The 17,378-nt window shown below is 41.7% G+C and overlaps 1 protein-coding gene across 3 annotated transcripts in view; it reads right to left on the bottom strand.

The window, feature by feature from the left end:
- Window positions 1–15,999, bottom strand: part of SKIC3 (SKI3 subunit of superkiller complex) — a 44,392-nt gene extending 28,393 nt beyond the window's left edge. The window contains exons 1-18 of one of the 3 annotated variants that reach the window (XM_081212316.1): window positions 15,886–15,999; window positions 14,360–14,454; window positions 13,698–13,841; window positions 13,064–13,155; window positions 12,318–12,393; window positions 11,245–11,385; window positions 9,623–9,721; window positions 8,355–8,463; window positions 7,273–7,413; window positions 6,649–6,750; window positions 5,702–5,841; window positions 5,248–5,334; window positions 5,050–5,153; window positions 4,847–4,973; window positions 2,979–3,158; window positions 2,345–2,469; window positions 1,128–1,381; window positions 300–402 (exon numbers count right to left, since the gene is read on the bottom strand). In XM_081212316.1, the coding sequence (XP_081068442.1) occupies window positions 300–402; window positions 1,128–1,381; window positions 2,345–2,469; window positions 2,979–3,158; window positions 4,847–4,973; window positions 5,050–5,153; window positions 5,248–5,334; window positions 5,702–5,841; window positions 6,649–6,750; window positions 7,273–7,413; window positions 8,355–8,463; window positions 9,623–9,721; window positions 11,245–11,385; window positions 12,318–12,393; window positions 13,064–13,155; window positions 13,698–13,841; window positions 14,360–14,449 (2,114 nt within the window). In that variant the 5' untranslated portion in view covers window positions 14,450–14,454; window positions 15,886–15,999. Of the gene's footprint in view, window positions 1–299; window positions 403–1,127; window positions 1,382–2,344; window positions 2,470–2,978; window positions 3,159–4,846; window positions 4,974–5,049; window positions 5,154–5,247; window positions 5,335–5,701; window positions 5,842–6,648; window positions 6,751–7,272; window positions 7,414–8,354; window positions 8,464–9,622; window positions 9,722–11,244; window positions 11,386–12,317; window positions 12,394–13,063; window positions 13,156–13,697; window positions 13,842–14,359; window positions 14,455–15,399; window positions 15,710–15,885 lie in introns of those variants that run through there. The other 2 variants (XM_081212318.1, XM_081212317.1) reach the window with 2 other exon arrangements.
- Window positions 16,000–17,378: the final 1,379 nt, after the last annotated feature.

Genomic DNA, 17,378 nt, shown 5'->3' with positions numbered 1-17,378 from the left:
ACAAACAGGAAATGGTTTGTATATTCAGGCATGGCCAAACTTGGCCCTCCAGCTGTTTTGGGACTACAACTCCCATCATCCGTAGCTAACAGGACCAGTGGTCAGGGATGATGGGAATTGTAGTCCCAAAACAGCTGGAGGGCCAAGTTTGCCATGCCGGGATATACTGACCTTTATCATTTATAAGATTCAGCTCTCGTTTGTGTGTTTGCTACTACTTTACCGTTTAAAATTGATGTTGTTCGTTGAAATAAGGCAACCCTTTAGCTGCTAATGGAGATTAATATACGAACACTAACCTTGCTAAAAAGCCAAGAGATTGTTCTATGTAGTCCAGGGCTTTCCCATCCAGGTAATCAGCAAGGGCAGTCTTGGCCATCATGAGATAACACTCTCCCAGACCTGAATAGAACTAACAGCCTGTTAATGTGTGGTAAAACTGCAAGAAGGATGAACTAAGCTCCTAAGTCTCATACAATGGCCAATGCTGGAAAACCATTTGATGAACACTATGCATATTTAGCATAATTTTACAATGCACATTACCAGAAATACAACAATAAGCTAAGGATCATAAAGATATTAGTATCACATATATATGCAAGTTATTTCCAAATAAGTGAATACAAGGAACTAAGGTGTGAGGGATATCTTTCTCCTTCAAGATGTAGAATGATGGAAGAATTAAGCAAGTGAATGAATTCTTCTCTTGATTTTTGTTAGAATACATAGAAGAAAGTACTCCTGCTAGCTATTTGTTAATCTCCCACATATTTAAGGTATGTCACAGGTTAACAATGCATAGCTCCAAAATAGGCAGATTTCTACAAAATACGGTACTCTTTCCTCATGTTTCAAGAACAGACTACCGCTTTCTCTCACTTCTAAATTAGCTATATTGACTTCCAATCACCTATACCAGTGCTGGGCCGCTTGTGACACTCCCAGGTATTGTTGAACTCCAGTTCCCATCAGCTCCAGACAGCACAGGGAACAGTCAGGAATCATGGAAACTGTAGTCCAACAATATCTGGAGGGTCAGTGGTTCCTCACCAACCTAACTCTGTAGGTGTAGTGAATATATAGCGTATATCTTTGTACCCAACAAAAAAACAAAACATGAATACCTTTCAGCGCAGGGACATAATCCTTTGATTTCGTCAAGATGTGCTGATATTCTGCAATAGCATCTTTATATTTTCCTAGAATCTGTTCAATTGCTGCTGCCTTATAGATGCTATATATAGACTTGGGGTTCAGTTCTCTGGCCTTCCTGAAAGACTTCAATGCAGTTGTGTAGCCGCCTCTGCTCAGATAGGCCTCGCCTAGAGATTCCCAACAGTGGGGATCCTTTGGATCTGCTCGCAGAGCTGCCTGCAAACTGGGCACATTGGAATAGTTTATATTCAGAAGTGTTCGGGCTGCTTTTGTTCAATCCTCCATCACAGCCCCAAGTAAAACAAAACAGGCTACTATTGGGGGCTACCGATTTGAAACAGAATTTACACTAGTTTTGTTTTTGGTTTTTAAGATGTACCAATGGTTAATTTGGGGGGAAACCACCAGTCTTCACAAAAGCAGCACATTCAGTTCACTGGGACTCATGCAAGATTGCTATGGAAGCTGCCAGGTTCTTCTTCATCATTATAACATATAATGGTCACTTGTTACCTAAAGTCTCAAAGTAACTTGCACTTTTAAATAACCAAGTTTGGATGGCCATGTCCAATTTTTGTACAAAGGTAGAATCCTGCACCCTGCATTCAGAAAGTATAGCAAGGCTGCCTAGGAGCTCCATGACAACCCTACCCCATCTTCAGCCTCCAAACTTGTCACAATTTGCAGAGGCCATTCAGTTATACCAGAGGATTTTTTAAATTTAATTTTTGCATGTTATCCTTCCATCCTCAAGGTTTCTGAGTTCATGCTGCTGCTGCTGCTGCTGCTGCAGGTTGGGGCTGTGGCTGGCTGGCTGGCAATGAGCTCGCAATAAGATGCTGTTGTAAGATGCAGGAAGCTGCTACTGAATGACCCTGTCAAGCTGCAACATACTTGGATTAGCAGCAGCATCCTATGCACAGAGGCACTGCTTAGGGAGAGGTTAGGGGTGTTCATACAGTCCAGTGTGAGCCTTTTGTAACTAAAAAGTGCAGTATTGCACCTCAAATGTTTTGCAGAGACAGAATAAAAGGCAGGTTGTTTGTAACTGTTACTGAAAATCAGCAGCAAGCAGTCAAATTCACAGAAGATTTGCCGTTTTTTTAAAAAATGTATATGTGCATTATCAGACCATCTGTTTATATTGCCTTTTGCAGAAGACATTGAAATGCAATTATTCTCTTACTCTGCCACTGCTTGTGAATGTTGACCGGCTCTTAAGTAGTGAAGTCCACGACGAAGCCAGGCCCATTTTGCTCTCCCAGCACTTGCTCGTTCTGTTACTTCCGTCAAGATGGCAAGGGCAGTTTGCTAATGTACAAATATAAGGTTATGAATAGTTTATTATGTGTGCATGTGGAATTACAAAGAACAGACAAAAGTGTAAGCACATTTCAGCTTAAGTATGAGTCTCCGAAGCAGTTTCTCAGCATTCCTACTACTGTAACAGAATCAAGCAAACACACAGAAGCTTTTTGAACTATATCCAGAGGGGTAGCAGTGTTTGTTCTTTTTGCTATGGCGTTGAGTTGGGGCATCTTAAAGATAAGCTTCAGCTGCATAAAGTGTAATTCTCAGCTGTAGGTATTTATTCACATGTAGGGACTGTAAGCAGTGAGGTCAGAAGGAAACGGAAGACATTCAAACAGTGACAATTTAATTAGAGCGAGAATGTATGCAAAATAAGGTAAAGTGACCCTCTGCAACACCAGCGATAGGTGATAAAACACACAGGAAGAGAAAATGTTTATGGAATGTCTGCATTTTACAGCTATTCTGATCAGTGCAGTACATTAAAATGCTCCAACTTATTACAGTACCAAGTCTCCAAGCTCGGTGCTTAAGTCCACTACCGCCGCTCCAGCTTCCCCATCCGTTTTATCTTTTTCAAAAGCCTTTTTATAGCAGCCAAGTGCTCTGTTTTTATCTCCAGCTATATCCCTGTAGTATTGACCTAAGTAGTGGAAAGCACTTCCCAGGTAATTGTCCAGTTTTGCTGCCTGTGAAGAAAAATAACAACACAGTACATTTCAATCCATCGTTTTCATATGCAGGCACATGGCTTTTCAGCTGAGGAAACAAAAAACTAACAAAAAGGACACCAAAAGAGCACCTTCTCTCATAATATCCTGTCCACACTTTAAAATAATATTTGGCACCTTTCTCTGGGTGCCCCCACTATCAAGAGCGAGAGGGGTGGTGAATGGGAAAAGGGCTATCTCCGTTGTGGATTCCAGACCTGCAATGTCCTCCTCCCTTCTAGCAACCTTCAGCTGCAGATGAAGTCTTTTTTTTTATTTACCAGACCTTTTTAAAATGTGGTTGAGCGTCTAGGTTTTATTATGCTGCTGTGATTTAATGGGTTGTTGTTTTTTTACTAACCTACTAGCTTTGTACACTACTGTTTTACTGGTATGTTTTATTATTGTTGTTAATGTTTCTAAAGCTGGAAGTGGCAAGCTCATAATCTTTTAAATAAAATACATTAATGAAGGGAAGGAAGGAAGAAAAGCAAGGAAATAATGAAATTTCAGTCTCTCTCTTAAAATCACTAAGAATTCGTGTTTTCTGTGGAGCCATTAACTTAACACTCTGTCCTCATTATTAACCCAAAACATAAACTATATTTTATAATATAGTATAACTCTACATACATATATATATATTCCTCCCCCCCCTCCTCTTTTGCTACTTTTGGTTCTCTTGTCCGCATCACAGTATTTACCGTATTGGCCTGAACAGTGCTTTTTTTTCTAAAAAAATGTTTAGGGGTACTCTCCTTTTCCTATTCATATTGAAATACTGCCCCTCAATGAGGCCAAACTTAGATTCACAAAAATTTTAGAGGTATGTGTACCCCCACGTACCCACAGAAAAAAAGCACTGGGCCCAAATATAAGCCACACGAATATACCTTTAAAATTGGAGGAGGGAAAAGAAAAAAAGAAAAAATACCCGAAAATAAGCCACTCCCTTCCTCGCTGCTCCTGACTGCATACTTGGGGGTGGGGGAGACACGCTGCGTTGCTAGCGGCCTTTCCCCTTCCTCACTCTCTCTCCCTTCCCGGCCTCGGGGGAGAGGATGGGGGACTACGCACAGGGCAGGCGCCACTTCACCACACTCCTGGCTGCATACCATAAGGTCGCAAATATAATACGCACTTTAACTTTTCACGGTTGGAATTTGGGGAAAATGTGAGGCTTATATTCAGGCCAATACAGTATATGGTAAGCTCCTTGGGGCAGAGGCCTCTTTTTGATGTTGTTTTATAACGCGGTGGGCATACCACTGGCACAATGTCAACAAATTTTTCTGAGGCTTAAAAAGCAGCATGGAGATTCGTATTTGTTCCCCTCATTTATCACCTCAAGGGGGCTTACAGGAACCTTTTGGAAGCAGCTAACTTCCGCACCACTAGTTCTAATGGGTGTGGCAGGAACAACCTGAAACACATAGGTTGCATCTCTCACAATTCCCTTTCCTTCTCATGATAACCACTGTGTGTTCATCTGGAACATTCCAGAAGTGGGAGGAACACGTAAGGAGAAAGATTTGGCTCCTTGGTTCCTTCACTCTGCCCTTGATTTTCCCACAGGCTAGTAATCAAGTTGCTGACCACTGTTTGGAAGAGGGAAAATCATTATGAAATATGTTCAGCTGTAACCCATTTCCGTCCTCATGGTTTACCTTCAGAAACTGAGTAAGAGCTTTAGATTTATTTTTTCTTGTCTCTTCACTCATAAACCAGTAAGTGAGGCCCAGGCAGAAATGGAAGTCGGCTATTTCAGCTTCTTTTTCAATAGCTCTCTGGAAACTAAAAAAAGAGTTTTATCTTTATATATATATATTTGTTTATTTCAAATTTTCTCCCCCAAATGAGCATGGTTTACCTTGTTTCTGCCTGATGAAAGTTCTTTTGCTGATAATGAATCAAACCTTCAAGGTAGTCAGCTTCTGCCAAGTCTGGGTGGGTCTGCTTAAGCTCCTGTGCAATCTATAGTATAAAAAGTGTTAAATTCTACAGTTTCATATGGAGCAATGTCATATTTTTAACAATAGGCTGTATTATTGGGGGGGCACATACTAACCTTCAAAGCTTCATCAACAAGCCCTTTATTGAGACAGGCCTCTCCTTTAAGAGCTATAAGCTTGGGATCATTGTTTCTATCCAAAACCTAGGAACCAAACGCATGTTTGAAATGTCAATCTTCAGAAAAATGAAGCTACCTTGTGAGGGAAATACTTATTAAACCAAACCTTATTAAAGTCTAAATAGTAGAATAATATTGCCACTCTGTGAACACAATGATTCCTCTGTCTGTCCGCCCAGAAACAGACAATAGTTTCAGAGTATTCAGTAAAGAGACCAGCTTTCCCCAATCACCGCAACATTATGAAGGGGAAACCTAGACTCAATGAAATTCTCCCTCCTTACAACTATAAAGGCACAAAGGACCCCTCAGCATCTTAAACTGGAAAGCCTAAGGCAGATTTCATTTACCAAAGTTTTTTAAAGAGGGGAGGGAGAAGCTATTCACATACCTGTTCAAGGGAACTTATAGCTTCTTTTGCAGAGTCGGCACCTGGGATTTTAATCAAGGCCATGGCTTTGAAACGATGGGCAAGGTTTTTCTGCTGCTGATTGGAACTGGATTCATTAAGCTGTCCCAATATCTTTAAAGCTGCCAAAGAAAGAATTGTAATTCTATGTTTGACTTAAACTTGGTTTAAAAGACATTGTATTTGCCCGTACAGTTTAACGTTGCTCTTTTGATACACCACCCATCAATTATGGATTGTAAAATAAACCACTAGCTTGAAAAGTGGTTGACATCTCAACATATTATCTGTATCCTATGAAGCAATTTCAAGAAAAGGCTATTAAGATCTACCAGTTTGTAACCTATATTTTATTAGCACTATATAAAACATGTATTCCACCCCCACCCCACCCCACCCCCAATTTATAAGCCCACCTTTCACTGAAATGATCCCAGGGTGAGTTACAATACAAAACCAGCAATACAGCATGCCCAATTACTGTGTTACTATATTGGGGATCATAGAAATCTGAAATAACGTTGACGAAAAAATATTAAATATACTAAACACTGAGGTGTAGTACCAATTTATTGCATGTGCCTGCTACTATAAAATTACAGTGGCAGAGAAGGCTTTTTTCTGTTATTAGTATCAAGATTGTGGAACCAATCTTCCACAAGAAATCCACCAGATGCAAGAGCCCATACTTTTTAAACAGACCTTGAAAACCTTTATTAGATTAGCCTTTGACTGCTGAGCATGTTAGTGGAGTGCTGCAATTCCAGCTTACCACTACTTCTTGAAATTGCTGTTCTACTGCCTCTATAGTTATTTGATTGCTTTATTCACTTTTTATTATTATATTGTTGTTGCCTGCCTTTGGGATATTTTATCAAAAGTTGAACTACCTTTTTTCTGAAGAAGTTGTATTTTAGCTCTGCAATTACCTTGATTGCAAGAAAGAACAGCTTCTTTGTATTTATGCATTTTCACTTGTGCCTTTCCTAAGTAACACCATGCTTCCGGACACTGGCTGGTCTGCTGCAAACCTGGCAGGAAAGATTTTGCATGTTTAACATGATTTAAACACATGAGTTCAGATGGTACTTGCAATTACTAGAATCTTAATGCTATTTAACTTTTCAATTCATGAATACCAGACAATAACCATAGCCCCACCCCAAAAGTAACCTGTTTATGTTTTGCCTTATGTATATTTGATCTTAGTATCGGATATACATGAACAACCTCAAACCTACAACAATACACAAATTAGATTTCATATAGACTGGACATAAATTGTCACTCAGAACTAACTTTGAACTCCTTCCCTCAAAAAGTGTCTAATAATAATTTACAGTCTAGTGTAGAGTCCTAAAGACAGCATAAACTCTGAAAACTGATTGCATATAAGAATATATCAGAGCCCAAACTGGGAGAGAAAAAGATAGTTTGGCCAGACTCAATAATGCCTCCCTAAAAAACAAGAATAGCATTTCACTCCAAGTCAATCATATTATTCCTAAAATATATATTATGTACACCCATTGTTCTCTTCCCATATCGCTCACCTTCTGTTAGCTTTTTTTCACCTTCATCATATTTTTTTTCTTGGAGAGACTGAATCCCTAATCCAATAAGGGCTGGGCCACTTCTTGAGTCAATATCCAACAGCTTCCGACAACAATTCAGGGCCTCATCAGTGAAACTGCCTAGAATACAGGGAGGAATTTCCATTTGGTCACAGTTTAGAAGGTGAGAAGAAAACGAAAATCTCTCTAGTGCTTTCGCTATATTATTTTTCTGGCGTCGCATACTATTTTCTGAGTTGTCCAAAACAAATACTGAACGCCTTGTGGCATTCAGAAGCATTGCAGCCTCCAACTGCAATGGCTGAGCATAGCCTTCATGGCTAGAGGCCATTGCCAGTAAGAGCAAGCTGCTTTAAGTTAAAAATGCTTACATTAGCAGCTCTTACTGTTTTAATAATATTTAGGCAAGCCTTTTGTTCTATGTTTGCTACATTGCTTGTTAAACTGTTACTTGCCCAGAGCTTTAAGAATGGGGCAGAATGTAAATCTGGATATAAATAAAGACCAGCTGCTTTCAGTACCGCACTTCCAACCAGTCTTGGGACACGTGATGGTACATAATGGAAAAAAAAGGAAGCAATAGCATATATGGCACACACATAGAGGCCAAAGGATTTGAAAGCTTTCGAGGTCAAGAATGCTGCCATTAATGGTAATCAGAGCAATACAGGAAAAGGAGATTATTTCAAGACCACTAAGGCAGCTTTATTTCTATGCCCACCAGAATTGTTTTCATTTATTTAAAATACTTATTAGCTGTTCTTCAGCTAAAGCTCTTGGAACAGCATACAAAAAGCAGGTGAACAAAGTGCAAGAGACAGGGAGGGGCAGATGCAACATTTGTCTTAATGAGTCGCTGAATTCCACCAACAAATTTTAGTTTTTTATTTTAGCTCCCCCTCCCTTTTAGAACCTCTTCTGTGACAAACTCAAATCTCCCAGATAATCTCAGAGCAACTCAGATGTATGAAAAAAGTACAGAAAGGCAGCAGATACAGTGGTCAAATAAAAGAAAGTACTGTAGTAAAGAAAAAAAAGAAAATAAATAAACCAAAAACTACCTGATTGAATGAATCGCAAGCAAAGAACTTCCAGAGGATAACTCGCAGCAGGATACAAAATCATCATATCTTCACAGGCCTTCTTCAGTCTGAAATCCTCATGAGGAAACTTATTTCAGGAGGAGAAAAGCAATTAGCAATGTAATAATAATAATAATAATAATTTTTTATTTATACACCGCCCTCTCCAGCCAAGGCCGGGCTCAGAGCGGCTTACAAGCAATAATAAAAACAAGTTAAATTTTAAGTTAAACTTAAAAACAAAATTAAAAAATACAACATTAAAATATTGAAACATTAAAATATTAAAATGTAGCCTCATCGCAGAAGGAGAAGGAAAAGAAAAAAGAAAGAGAGGGAGGGAGGGAATCAAATTGGCTCCAAGCCAAAGGCCAGGCGGAACAACTCTGTCTTACAGGCCCTGCAGAAAGAAATCAGATCCTGCAGGGCCCTGGTCTCGTGAGGCAGAGCGTTCCACCAAGTTGGGGCCAGAGTTGAAAAGGCCCTGGCTCTGGTTGAAGCCAATCTAACTTCCTTAGGGCCCGGGACCACAAGGGTGTTGCTATTTATGGACTTTGAGGCTCTCCATGGGGCATACCGGGAGAGGCGGTCCCGTAGGTACGAGGGTCCTAGGCCGTGAAGGGCTTTAAAGGTCAAAAGCAGCACCTTAAATCTGATCCTGTACTCCACCGGGAGCCAGTGCAGCTTGAAAAGCACTGGGTGAATATGCTCCCATGGCAGAGACCCCGTGAGGAGTCTCGCTGCAGCAGTCTGCACCCGCTGGAGTTTCTGGGACAGCTTCAAGGGCAGCCCCGCGTAGAGCGAATTACAGTAGTCAAGCCTGGAGATGACCGTCACATGGATCACTGTGGCCAGGTCGGGGCGGGAAAGGTAAGGGACCAACTGCTTGATGCGGAGAAGGTGGGAAAATGTCGCCTTGGCTGTTACTGTAACTTGCCCCTCCATGGAAAGGGAGGCGTCAAGGATTACACCCAAACTCTTAACGGAAGGCAATGGCACTAATTGGGCCCCCGCAATTAGTAATTGCCAATATCCAGTGGATATATCCACTGCACTCCCACCCGCAGTGGGAGGGGGAAATAGATAAGAGTTCATCTTTTCTCCATGTCCATGAATGGGAACACAGAGTGAATAAATAGCATCATAAGAGCTGGGCATTCCCTCTTCCCTTCAAGGCAGTTGTCTGTAGATAGCTGTCAATTTCAAAGCAGGATGTTTTACCTTACAGCAAAATAAATAATCCTTACTTTTGACAAACAGTGAATGAACTCTCTGTAAGTCTTTTGATGCTCTTCACTTGGAATTGGGTCTGAGAAATTCACAGCCTCTTCAAATGCATTGAGGAGCTGAAAAACAAATAGTATAGGCACTGCAATATGGAACAACAAAGCCCAAAATGCAGCAAGCGTTTAACAAGTGATGGTGCGATCTCTGGATAATTAACGCACCTGAAGTTTGAAAAGATTCAGTTCTACTACTATGCCAGCAAATACTTCTTTTCTACACAAAATCAGAGCCAAGCTATCATTACACATAATTGTGTGGTTCTTTCTGGTGATTTTTTTAACGAAGAGTATCCATTGGGGGTCAGAGGGAGGAACTTGTTAGCCATTTGTCAAAATTGATCCACACCTTCCACAAAGTGCTTTCCCACCCGCAGTGGGAGGGGAAAATAGATAAGAGTTCATCTTTTCTCCATGTCCATGAATGGGAACACAGAGTGAATAAATAGCATCATAAGAGCTGGGCATTCCCTCTTCCCTTCAAGACAGTCTGCTCACACTGGTGCTCTGATCTCAACTTTTATTTCCCTTTTTAAAAAATAAAAATCAACAACTGTCACACAGTTCATACAGTTACACACAGTAGGCACAATGGTTTGGTCCTAAGATTACCAAACTAATATGGTAAAATTGTGAATACTGTGTATTGATACCAAAATTGCTATTTTGCCTATTTCTGTCCAACATGCAGCATGGCTTATTTTCCCATACTACAATTTCAAGTGCCAGGAGCATGCCTGAAGTTCATTTTAATCACCAGAATGAATAAAAGACGGACAGGCAAATAAAAAGGATCTCACTATGATCCTGTTTGACTTTGGGTGAAGGTAGCCAAAACATTTCCTGCCTTCAACCACAAGGTGGAGCTGGTGACATTCAAGACTAGTGGGAGAAACGGGATAGAAACGTTTGTTCTCTCTATGTTCATCCTACGCGTCATACATATTTTCAAGATTTTAAAAACAATTGTAAAATTGCTCTTGGGGTGTAAGCTAGAAAGTCTCCATGACATCACAAGCATTGGTCAATTGGCACTATCCACAGCAAGATTGTCTGTCGATTTACAGAATGGTGGGGTTTTTTTCAGAACTATGACTCTATACCAACCACTTCAGCTAGATAGTTTGATTCAAGAACAGAACAGAAGCAAATAATGTACCACGTTAAGGGGAAGATGCAGGAAGGACCAATTTAGTGAAATAATTCAGCTCGAGCAAGTAAGCCAAAGCACATGAAGCAGGGATTGGAAAAAAAATTACCCCAATGCCCTAATGTAGTTATGTGTTATAAGCAGGACTACTGCTTATACTTTCGCACTGCCAAATATTATTTCTACCCTAATAGGTTTTGTGATTTACAGCCTCCAGTTTGTATAAACCAAGAGCTGAGCATATGCCATTTAGTCATAGCCTCAAGCAGGCAGTCCTCAGAAAATCACTGTATCACTTCCCATCTGTAAGATGGAAATTCGGAATTATTCCTTCCAAGCTGTTCTAAGAATCAGCTACAATTGTTATGCTGAATTTTATATAGATTTATTGTCTGAAAAACAATAAATATAGCCAAATCAGGGGACAAACCCTTACCAATTGCTGTGTCTCATTATCCTGGAGATGTGTGCCTTCTTCCAGTAACTGGACCAACCTCTTCCATAACTGATGAAGCTCAGCTTTTTCTGCACCTTCTTCCTGTCGTATTTTTATTAGCTTCTGCCACGTCCGAGCCACCTGTCAAAAGAAAACCAGTCAAGCCTCAATGTCTTCTCAAATCTGAGACATTTATCGCCTTTGACTACTGGAGCACTGGAAGACATTTCCCAATTCCAGAGATCAAGGTGTATGCCTTTTAACGTAAATGAGATGTCAGAAGCAATAAGGTGTCAGTGTTATGAGATGATTTTGCAGTCTTCCTGCTTACTGCTGCCAACCAAGTCACACAGCTATACAGATTCTTTTAGTGGTATGGTGTGGGCAGTATCTCTCATGACATTTCAAATACCTTGATACAGATTGCTTCCACACTAATGTTTTCCACATCGTGTGCCTTTATTGATTGATTGATTGATTGATTGATTGATTGACTGATTGTAATAAAATGCAATCGCAGCACCAGCCTTGCCTAGTATGAACAGCAAAGCACTACTGGGGCTTTTATGGGCTCCTCACTTCCTTTTCCCATTTAAACATAGACATAAGCATATTTGACTGCACCTTGCTTTCATTTTATAGTGGGTGGTGGAAAAGTGATGAATTAGCCTACCAGCTGCCCCTCAAACAAACTTTAGATTTGGGCAATGAAGTGTTTGATTTCACAAAAAGGGACGCTTTAGTCACTGGCTTCCTCTCATGGTTGTTCCTTTTTAAAAAGAGAGAGAGAGAGAGAGAGCGCAAAATATTGCTATTCCATTATTTAAAAATGGGAGAGAGAGAAGAAGAAAGTAATTAAAGTCCTCCCGCAGGCTTGTGGAAACAGAAGTTGACTCTTGAGGCAATGTAATGGACAAAAAAAAATGTGCAAGCACAGCCAAGACTGGTGAAGTCATAAAGCTAGTAAATATTTCTGCAAAGGAAAATTTGGTGTGTGCTTTTTGGCAAAACAAACAAACATTGACTACTAACACTGATAACAATAAGTTACAACGAACATGAGAGCGACTAACCTGAAGGTATTTTCTCTCTCGCTGATACAGTTCCACAAGCTTTCTACATACTTCACACCATTTCTGTTTATCAGTGCTGGGGGAGAAAGACAAAATGTCTACAATATAAGGGTGCAATCCTATTGTACCTGGAAAGACGGTGTCAGGAGACATAAGATTTTGTAGACCTGCAGATGGAGCAGAAAACCCACCCTTTGTTGCACTGGCTGTCCCTCTTTCTAGATCAGTCCTCTGAGGGCAATAGGAGGGGGAAAGGAACGTGTTGGGGTTGGATGGGGGGGGGGTTCAATCTGCCAGCCCTGGAGCTGCCTACTACTTTCCCCTCCAGACTTTCCCCCCTTTAAACCCTGGCTGGGGTGAACCGCATAGGGCTCAAAACTTGACAGTTCTACTGCCACATATTTTTCCTCCCCATCGTTCTTATATGTCTCTGCCTGTTAAGGAAATCCTCAGTTAACATACTTTTTTCAATTTAAAATATTTGTTTAACAATCTGCTCTTTTGTACTTCTTTCTTTTTCAGTTGTGGCTTTTTCCACTCCATCTTCAACCTGTGAACCTTGCTTCCTGCAGTCCTCTCTCCCCTCTTCTTATGCCACCTTGCAGTCTCCTTTCCCCTTAGGTACTGGGGACCTTCCCCTTTGCTCTTCCTGCCAACATTTCCTCTATAATTAGTATCATAATATTCACTTCAAGTAAATGTTTAGCTTATTTTTTTAAAATGCTGTAAAATAGTTGATTTCCTACCTTTCATAGAGTTCCAGGAGTTTCTGATACACATTAACCAAATCTTCTCCGACATCTGCATGGTTTGTTTTTTCATATAAATTTGCTAAGCCCTAGGGGAAAGTGAAGCATATAACTTTTGAAGCAAATCCTTGTTGGGTCACAACTATCATCTCCATATTCATATCCATTCCTGAGATATAACCATGTTACTGTTTAATAGTTTTTGAAGCATAGCATTTCAAGGTTCATCAAACTAACTGTGTGAAGATAACACTGCAGAGGCAGTGAGTAATTTGTCTACATTCTCCACATCATTTATAACTTCTAAGCAAGAAATACTAGACTTGTTACATGTAGTCAGGAAGATGCCTAGAAGATAGGCCAATGTACAGTCTCCTAAATTTGGATCTAATGTTGCATACTATTTGCAGAATATTTGCATTTTACTCATATAAATATATTGAATAGGGAAATAGAACCAGTCATATTACAAAATCAACTGGGATAGCTCACTCTGTAGAGCATGAGGCTTTTAATCTCAGGGTTGTGGGTTCAAGCCCCACATTGGGCAAAAGATTCCTGCATTGGAGGGGGTTGGTCTAGATGACCCTTGTGGTCCCTTCCAATTCTACAATTCTGTGATTCTACGTACTTGCCATGCTAGCAACTGCCCTGGTTCAAGTTCAGCAGCTTTTCTGTAGGCACCTTGGGCTTGATCGGGTTGTTCTAGCTCCGCAGCTGCCAGACCAATGAATACCCAGGCATTGTAGTTATTCTTCTCCTGTTTCAATACTGCCTGCAAGAACAAGTGAAAAAACACTGAAACACTTACAATAAGCAATATTAATAAATCATTTCAAAGCTGAAGAAGAAAGCAGAACTGATGCATGCTCAGATGTTATCATCAAAAGATTCTAAAGCTGCAGAAGGAGCCCAAAGTTAAGTGCTTTGCATGTACAAAGTCCCAAGCTCAATCCCAAACATTTCCAGCTCAAAAGTTCTCAACAGCAAAGCTAAAGCAAAAAACCTGTTTAAGACACTGCCTCTGCCAACAAAAGAAGACAGTACTGACCGAAATGAACCAATGGCCTGGTTGACAAAACATCCAAACCACCACCAACAGGGCAGAAACAGAAAATGACACCACTGCTGTGCAGCCCAACTTTAGCTTTTAGTTTGGCAGCAGATAAACAAATACAGAAAGGAACACCAAGACGATGAAGAAATACTTTAAAATATCATAGAGGAGTACTATGAATAGAACATACAATTTTGCATGCCGAAAGCTTAATTGTACATTTGAGTGCTAGTTACCTTGCAGTGTTTCAGTGCTTCTTTGTACTCCTTATTCCTTATAGCATCTCTGGCACTTTTCAATGCTGCTTTCACTTCCTTGTTGGACATGACTACTGGCAAAGTAACGGAAGAAAATTTCAGCAATTATACCAGGCCATATGGAGAATTTTTGAGAGTCTTATTTTAATCCCTTCTTTTTCATGGTATTTTTGCTTCTTGACAAAATAAGTGATAGTTTATGCCACAAACCTATGATGCAGGGTTTTGCTTTGTTTTGTTTTAGTCCTGCCACTAAATGGACCTCTTCCTACAGGACAAAAATGAGCAATATCACCCAGGTTTATAATTACAGACAATGGCGATTCTAACTCTTCAGGGCCAAACCAATACATTTTGCTGGCTATAGTGAAGAGATACGCTTCCATTCCACATACAGAAGCTGACTGGCTCTTACCTTCAACACTGACCATAGGACAGCATCCTCTACTTAACTTGGGGGAAGAAGCTAGCTTGGGGTGTGGGGCAGGCTACAACCCCACACACCGTTCTGACCTGCAACCCCTCACTGCTTCCCCCCACCCGCAAATAATTTTTATTAAACTTTCTGTTTTACAATTTAAAATACTCGTTTTATATCCTTAAGACATCAATGACTTCCCTGATTCTCTTTCCATGGTTCATTTTACGTATCATAAATCCTTGCGTATTTTACAAAAACTATACCATTCAGTATTCCATTATTGCATCCACCAAAACTTATTTACTGTACACTGTTGAATTTATCTTAATGCTGCCAGCGTTTTCAGCTGGACACAGTTAGTTCCCATATATTCAATAAGCGTTTTCCAATCTTTAAACGTTATGTTCTTCTTGTTCTCTTATTCCATGTTAAATCTGCAAGCTGTGCATATTCTGTCAGCTTAAGTTGCCATTCTTCTTTAGTTGGGACCTCGCTGGCTTTCCATTTTGGGGCTAACAAAAGATGGGCTGCAGCAATAACATACATAAATAACTTTTTCTGACACCTGGGAGCAACCCCTCACTGCTTTATCTGATACCTGCTGCTTGCCCATTCAAAGCTCAGTCGGTTAGAGCCCTAGTGCTGAAAACACGAAGGTCGCAGGTTCGATCCCCGTATGGGGTAACTGCATATTCCTGTCTCGCGGGGTGGGGGGGGAGGGAGGTTGGACTAGATGATCCTCAGGGTCCCTTTTCAGCTCCACAATCCTACGATAAGTTCATTTTACACGCAATTCAAGCCAGGGCGAAAGACTAAGGTGTTAAAGCCAAAGCTGCGCGCGTTAATGCCCGGATTTAAACGAGGAGTTCAACGGGGATTCGTTAAAGCAGGGGCCGCAGCCTCCCGAGCCTGACCCAGCTGCTCTTCTTCCCCTCCGCTTCGCCCAGAGGAACCGCAGCCCAGCTCCAGGGAGGGCCGCCGGCCCTTCACAAAACCAGGCGCTGACGGCAGGCACGCCCCGCCGGAGCCTTTGAGGAACCAGGCCTTCCTTCGCCACGAAGCCGCGCGGCGAACAGTCACTCACCGGCTGCTACCGACTCCGGCCACGGCTACCACCGGCAGCAGACAACCATCAATGCCGTCCCGCGCACGCGCGAAAGGCTCCGCCCCACCTTAGCCCCGCCCCTCAACCGATGTCGTGGAGAGAAAAATCCCGCCAGAGGCCCGACAGCGCGCCGCTGTCAAACGCCAAGTCGGCCTTCCGCGTGGCAGAGGTAGTCGTATTTCTCCCTAGTGTCGCGCAGAAAGGCGTGGTTTTGCCAGCCTCAGCTACGACCGATCCCCCTTTCCAACCCCGTGGGCTGAGGCTGCAGTCCTAAACGCACGTGCCCTCCAGCGTTTCTCCGATGAAAATAGGGACGGACCTAATGGACAGGGGTCCCTTTACCTTTTTAAGGGGAAAAAACCCGGGGCAGTTCAAATCAGAAACTGGGACAGCTGCTGTAAATCCGGGACTGTCTCTGCGAAATAGAGACACTCGGAAGGTCTGAGCAGTTCTTGTGAAAAAGTCGAATCGAAACACCATAGGGCTTACTCTTGATGGCACTGACGATAGTGGCTTGTCTCTGTTGCTTTATGCCCTTAGCTTATTTTCTAATATTGATGTATCGGCTTTCTTACGCCATGAAACACACGTGGTTCTCAGGCGGTCAAGCTGTCAAAGCAATGGCTTTCAGCAAAGTGGTGAGAGTGGAGTCTCGCACGCTTATTTATTTATCATTGCATTAACACCCCACCTTTCACCCGAGGAGTTCGTGGTGGCATATGTTTCTTCTCTTACACACGCACCATTTTTATCCTCACTGCAACCCTGTGAGGTGGGCTGGGTTGAGAAGGCTATCCAACGAGTTTCATGAGAGAGTAGGGATTTGAACCCTGGTCTTCAGTGTAATACTAGTAGCCCGCCACTCTGTTAAGCTGCACCACACTAATATTCTGATATCACATCTATACCGGTGTGACCAGCAGAGTAGGGCAGCACCTGCAGAGGAGTCCAGCGTCTAACCCTGAACAGAACTCAGACACGGGAGAAGGGCAACCCGAGACAGTACAATTTCTCACATTGTTATGTACTGAAGTTCTCACCCTGGGCTAGCTGGGGGATACTGTTGATAGTTTTCACTCAGGTCCACATATGCAAATAAGGGATCGAAAGTGACGTTACAGAAAATGGTTACCGTTGCGTTCTATGGAGCTCTATATAAGCAGGTTGGCTGAACCTTTCAGTTCAGTTCTGGCCTGTGAATAACAAGAGCTGTTTGAAGAATTGCTGTGTCATCTGATATGTTCACCCACAACTTAACACTGGCAACGAGGATGGGATTGGTGGACAACAGAGCACAGTCAGATGCGGCCATCCTCTGAGCGGAGCAATCCCAAATTGCATCAGCAACCAACGAACAGTACACACTGCGATTCTGTGTAAGTCTACTCTACTTGGGAGAAAGTTCCATAGAGTTCAATGAGACTGTTCGGTCATTGCGTGTACCCTGCATAGCAAGGGAAATGCAGCTTGCA

This window comes from Podarcis bocagei (genome assembly GCF_964188305.1).
Source record: "Podarcis bocagei genome assembly, chromosome: 11".
Taxonomy (NCBI): domain Eukaryota; kingdom Metazoa; phylum Chordata; class Lepidosauria; order Squamata; family Lacertidae; genus Podarcis; species Podarcis bocagei.
Note: the sequence above shows the minus strand (reverse complement) of the source record. Positions and strands in the feature narration are given on the sequence as shown.